The 6618-nt window shown below is 34.6% G+C and overlaps 1 protein-coding gene across 2 annotated transcripts in view; it reads left to right on the forward strand.

The window, feature by feature from the left end:
- Positions 1–6618, forward strand: part of LOC113516597 (dual oxidase maturation factor 2) — a 78656-nt gene that overhangs the window by 70181 nt on the left and 1857 nt on the right. For both annotated transcript variants that reach the window (XM_052897531.1, XM_052897530.1), the window contains 5 exons: positions 1159–1384; positions 1955–2166; positions 4058–4238; positions 4537–4686; positions 5043–5156. In XM_052897531.1, the coding sequence (XP_052753491.1) occupies positions 1159–1384; positions 1955–2166; positions 4058–4238; positions 4537–4686; positions 5043–5156 (883 nt within the window). The remainder of the gene's footprint in view (positions 1–1158; positions 1385–1954; positions 2167–4057; positions 4239–4536; positions 4687–5042; positions 5157–6618) is intronic.

The raw sequence follows: 6618 nt of genomic DNA on the forward strand, positions 1-6618 counted from the left end.
AGAAAACATTCAAATAGCATTTTATTTTATACTGACTGTATTCCGCGGCTTTGCCCGCATGAATCAATCTATAAAGTATCTTATGTACTAAGTTTTTTAATGGATGATAATGGAATAATAACCCCGCCTGCGCTATCGGTATACACTAGCAATGCACCAGTGAATGATTGGTGAGGATGAAAAAGCAGGTCACTTAGCCCGTCGTGACGAATTCAGCAATACAATCAGCAGTCACAATGGTTTCCAGGAGGAATCACGTGGAGGTCGATTTAATAGGGTATTATGATAGTAATGGGGACTAACCTAACAATTTCTTCCCCCCCCCCCCCTATATACTAAATTAAACTTCTGTAGCAAGCATTCAGATATGTCTAGTATTTTTTGCATGAAAGAGTAACAATCAAAATTATAAGGATAGATGGATAAATAAATGGATGGCCATTTATACGCCCTTATAATGTTTCACATTTATAATATTAATAATTGATAATAGGACCAAGTCCGTCACGTGAATGAAATCACGGACACAGCTTACTAGTTACATATGTTCTACCTGTAGTCTTAAGTCCTATCATACTTATCATATATGTATAGAGATGCCTATCATTATTGCCTCTTGAATTGTATAATATACAAACGAACCAGCCCGGCGAGTGGACAGAATTTACGAAAAATAATACATAACCTATGTTACTCGCTGATAAATGTAGCTTTCTTTAGGGGAAAGAATTTTTAAAATCAATTGACTAGTGTTTGAGTTTATCCATTACAAACAAACAATCAAATTGTTCTTCTACATATAATATTAGTATAGATATACAGTTGCATATTAATTATATTATTTAGTTTTGAAAATCATATGACTTGTTGATATAAATAGTATATTACAATAAAGCACTGTTAAGACATTATATGATTCTTATAATGGGCTCATTTTCAAAAAATATACGTTTATAATAAAGATTTGGATCAACTTTTATGTTATGAAAAAAAAAGTATCTTCAAAATTAAGTTACTAATAGTTTCAAAGTCTATTTAGAATTCATCGATTAATTAATTTACTCACTAATATAGTGTGATTACCTATAATTAAAATATAATTTGATTTTAGAACGAGCTACCATATCCGTACCAGTCATGGTATTTCTAACATTTCAGCATTATCGTGGGGCAATACAACAGTCGGTGATCCGGGTGTGGACTACAACGAGCAGTTTCGCTGGGAGGAAGCTGGAGCAATTCAAGAGTGGTACAGAGCAGGGCTAGTGCGAGGACTACCATATCCGGTGCTGTCCGTAGCTGAACACTTCGCAGTACAGCACGAGGGTTTTGAATGGGGAGCAAAGTACCGCGCAGCAGGATACACCACTTCTACTTTATTATGGTACGGACTCTGTAAAATCGTTGTAGTTATTATTAAACTACATAACGTTGTTATCATGTACTCGTATTGTATCAAAGTGTGATTATGAGACTTGTATATCATTACAGGCACGCGTCACGTCATCTAATGATAAAGCGATAAATTTAAAAACATAATTATATACATTACTTTTGATTCCGTTTCATTATAAGCAAATTATGAGTAATCCAAATACCTTAAAAAAAGTGAAGAAAAAAAATTCATTTGGATACATGACTATGCTATTTGAATATTATAATACTATTATATAATATATAAAACAAATTACCTATTTATATAAAACCCGATTAGGAATCTTGAAATATCGTATATTTAGATACATAGATCATGTATTATTTACTCGAAAGCTTAATGTGCGTTTGATTTTTCACTTAATTTTCTATCTAAATAAAATGGCGAATTTTGTACTTACCTACCTGTAATTAAGGCATATATTTTATTGTAATCTTAACAATTGTACTGTCTTTGATTGTATTAATATGTATACTATTTGCCTAAATCAATATTTTAGCAAAAATCCTAACATTATAGGACAGCACTAGCACTATGGCTTCTAATGAACCTCCTGTTGGTGGTGGTGCCACGTTATGGCGCGTATGCCATGGCGACGGTCGGCGTGACGCTATGCGCCGCCGCCGGCGGCTACTGGGCCTCTCTGCCCACTGCTCCGTTGATAGTCAGGCTCGACGGGGCCATGCTGTTCTTCTCCCTCGGCTGGTGCTTCTGGCTAGTCCTCATATCAGGTACTCGTGTTCACTAATAAGCCATGATGCTAAACTTTTTGCTTAATGTGCATTTCGTAACATGGAATATTTTTTTTTTTTTGTTATTACTCGACTAGAGTTACAAACATTATTATTAGTAACTCCTATTATTTTCTTATTTTCAATCGGCTTCAAAAAGGAGGTTCTCAATTCGTTTATATTTTTTACTAACTCGGTCAGTTATATATATAAATTAGTCCCATAGAAATTTTATCAAAATCGGTAGTTTATTTTTCACACCAAAATAACTGATTTTGTCACAATTGAAGTTGATTTTTTTTTTTATGGGACGCAATCTTTTTTAATTAGCTTTTATTTTTTTGTCTCCACCAATTTACAATTTCTATCAGACAGGCAAAGGTTGACTGAAGGAAATCCCTTTTATGAAAAGTCCACCATTGTACCCATTTTATTCTTAGAAACTCTATATATACCCTATAATTTAAGACTTTACTGTACAACCGACAACCATTATCATCATCATATCAGCCTTTAACTGTCCACTGCTGAACATAAGCCTCCCCTTGGGAGCTTTTGCTAGTAGATGCCATGCTAGGCAGACGGATTACCAACCACAATCAGGTATTAGAGATGTTTTAACAGGGATGCTGCTGCCCATCCCTCGCCCTCCCTTAGTCGGCTCCTACGACAACCACAGATTAAGAAGGGGTAACCTATTCTATGCCAGGATCACACAGCCAAGCAACAAACAATATTTGTCTGATATACCGTAGATATCACAGAGTGCACGGAGATGCCCATGCCACCCAGCAGTAGAAATGGCAATGCATGAGGCCTAAAAATTAAAATTTTATGCCTCCGAACCCTGCAATTTCACTTCCATAACTCTTCAAACCGAAACACAGCCATGTAAACGTGATTGTTTCACGGCAAAATTAGTAGAACAGTTTTACGACTTGATACTTACCTAACGTCAACTTTCTAGTACTCATCATAATATACGAGATATAATATAATAAAAATCCCATGTCACACAATACTTGTTTATAGTAATCCCTGAAACCGCTTCAATTACCTCAAATAAGATTTATTTGATTAATTTATTTGCATTACTTACAGCACACAAGTATGATACAAACATACATATAATACAGACATACACAGTAAAAAGAGATAAAATAAATTAGTTAATTTTCATGAAAGTTCATTATTTATTTGCTCCAACTTGAAAATAGAATAGTTATTATTCCAATAAGAAGAATGAACTCGGTAGGTAGCGATAGGGGAGGCAAAACAACGTTTAGCAGGTTAGCTTATACTTTTTTTATACAACTTAGAACGACAAACAAACTGTCGACTCACCTGATGGAAAGTGGTAACTGTCGCCTATGAACAGTATCCATGGACATAACAAAGTATAGTTTCGCCCATAATACCCCCAATACGTTGCCATTCCTGAGACCTAAGGTGTTATACCACTGTACCCTGTAATTTCACTGTCTTACACATATTAAACATGAATGAGACAGAGGTACCCAAGCAAACGACTTTTGTACAAAGTCTTTTTCTGGTATAAAATATTATAATTAGCTTTTTGCCCGCTACTTCACGCGCGTATATTTCAGAAATAGAATAACCAATTGAATAGACTACTTCTAGATGGCATATCAAGATAAAATATACATCACCTTTAGAATGCAACTATAAAAACTACATCTAATTTGGTGCAGTAATTTTTGCCAGACAGAAAATCAGACAATATTTCTAAAAGTAATCGTTTTAGCTTCTATTAGTCTTATTAATACTCGTCATATATTTTTTTTAAACATTTCCCGTATACAGACACCGTTTAGTCGCAATTTTCTTTTATTATTAGTAAGATATGTATATTACACATAATATTTTTCAGGATGCATTTGTATAGTAGTTGGCCTGCTAATCGCAGCGCTCGATTTAATGTGGCCGCACCGTTTCTCCACGGTGCTCGAAGTGGATTATGACACCCCATATGACAGACATGTGCTGATCGTCGACAGCCGGCAGAGGGCGCGACCACAGACACAAAATTCGCTTCCGTCTAGAATACTAAGGTATATTTATATTACAATTTAAAAAATTAATCACTTTCTTTGACTTATAACTATTTAAAGTTAAAAATGATGACATAGAGTAGTAAGACTTTGTAAAAAAAGAAATATTATGAGATGCTTTAATTTTTTTATCGTTTTTTTTTTATACCACTGAGGTGGCAAACAAGCATACGGCCCAACTGATGGTAAGTGGTTACCGTAACCTATGAACACCTGCAATACCAGAGGTATTACGCGTGCTATTCATTTTTAATTTATAGAGGTATTCATTTTTAATGGAATTCGTATCATTTTATAGGAGATTATCTTCAAAAACCCGGGACCCAGAGGCAGCGTCCCCGGCGGCGGGAAACGAGCCGCGCGGCCGCGACAACCCCGCGTTCCAACACGAACAGCGGAAACCCAACTCACCGTGGAGATATCCACTGTTTAGACGACAGATAGACAGGTGCTGACTGGTTATTGTATATGCTATCTATAATATTCCTTATACGAAAATATCAAACAAGGTTTCCCCAGAACGTGTAGAAATATCCAAATAGAATTTAATAATTATTTATAATAAAAAGATATATTGTTATTCTCTAAATAAATGCATTCGTGAATTTTATTGTAAAACTTACTTGATGATTGTTGGTTGAGAATGTGTTTCTATGTAAACACATATTTTTACTGTATAAAATCCATATAACACTTATACGACAAAAAATGCTCAATATATCCTGAACTTACATATAACAAAATACGTAATGTAAAATTTTCATTTGAAATATAATCTTAGACAATTGTCATTTGCCCATACAGAGTGGACTCCGCATCGAGTTTGGGTTCGAGTATAAACGGCAACAACTCTGGCATAAAAATGTCACCTCTAGGAACTAGCCCCACTGGAACATCGGCTAATATTCCACCTCACAGGTTAGTATAATATATATTACATTGAACTTGGCTGAATATGCTGCCGCGTGTCTATATATATTAATATTAAATACACGCTACGTTTAGATTATATAGATAGAGCATCGAGCCTCAAAAACAGACCAACTTTTTGTCAGCTAATTGTCAAATTAGCCGACTTGTTTTTCTTTTAACGTTCTATATATTTACGTACACAATGTATCTTGACGTATCTATATTTATTAATTAATAAATAAAATTAATTTTTGCGCATTAAAAAGATGTAGAATTTATAAGACAAAATAAATATAGATGTTATAATCACTCATAACTATTTATCATTCAATTTTGCGTGATAAATAATATGAAAAAGTTGACCCGCTTTTCTCGAAGCATTTGTATGGAGACACTGTATCTATATAATCTAAAACGCTACGTTACAATGGTACTATGAACACTAATAATTCTAACGCTTCTATATTATTCCGTTCTTTACGTTTATCAATCTTTACTGTGTAAGTACAAAGTGAACATAATAATTTTACTGTTTAAATAGTGTTTAATGTCATTCGCTGTCCATCCAATCGTCTAATTTAAAGTAAACACAAAATTTTAATACTCGCGGCTTATAATCTCCTGAAAACGGCTAAGAGCCGTATTATATTATATTTAAAATACTCGTAATTTCTGACTAGTTTTTTTTTTTTTATACAACTTAGAATGGCAAACAAGCTGACGGCCCACCTAACGAAAAATGGTAACCGTCACCTATAGACATGAGCAGTACCATTGACATAACAGACTATATTGCGTTGCCATTCCTAAGAACTCGGATGTTATTTTCCCCGCGTGAATTACTAAGCACATAAAGAATTCTGTGTGCTAGGACCTACATATGCATAAAATTTCTTTCAAATCTATTCAATAGTTTTTGAGTGATAGTGTAACAAACATCCATCTATTAATAGGATGTTCTGGACCATATAAATAAATTAAAAGAATAACATTATCAATGATGATTTACAAATTTATATATTTGTAGTTAATTTTAAACATTCGCATTGTTGAGACATAATTTTAATAGACTATCAAGACCGAACGCGATACAACGGGGGGAAGGGGTTGTTAGTAATGCGGACTTCCAGTCCTATTGCTAGCAAAATACGACCTCCACACGGCTCCCCCTGAAAACCATCATCCTGAATTCCAGGTGTGTTCATCACAATGGGCTAACTGACCTGCCTTTTCATTCTCACCTATCATCCCTCACTGGTGCCTCGCCAATGTACAACATTGGCGCAGGCGGGGTTACCATTTCATTATCATCCATTAAAAAAATTAAAAAAAAACGCGACGCAGCTGCAGGTAAATAGTACCTACATATCCGATTTTTATTACCGTCATTTCGAAGTGGTTTGTATCAAGTTGTAGTCACGACAGAACTGAAATGAACGGCTGTTACGCAGTATGTTTTTTCAAACAT

The sequence above is a fragment of the Galleria mellonella genome, unplaced genomic scaffold (assembly GCF_026898425.1).
Source record: "Galleria mellonella isolate WM207_F2 unplaced genomic scaffold, CSIRO_AGI_GalMel_v1 utg36, whole genome shotgun sequence".
NCBI classification, from domain to species: domain Eukaryota; kingdom Metazoa; phylum Arthropoda; class Insecta; order Lepidoptera; family Pyralidae; genus Galleria; species Galleria mellonella.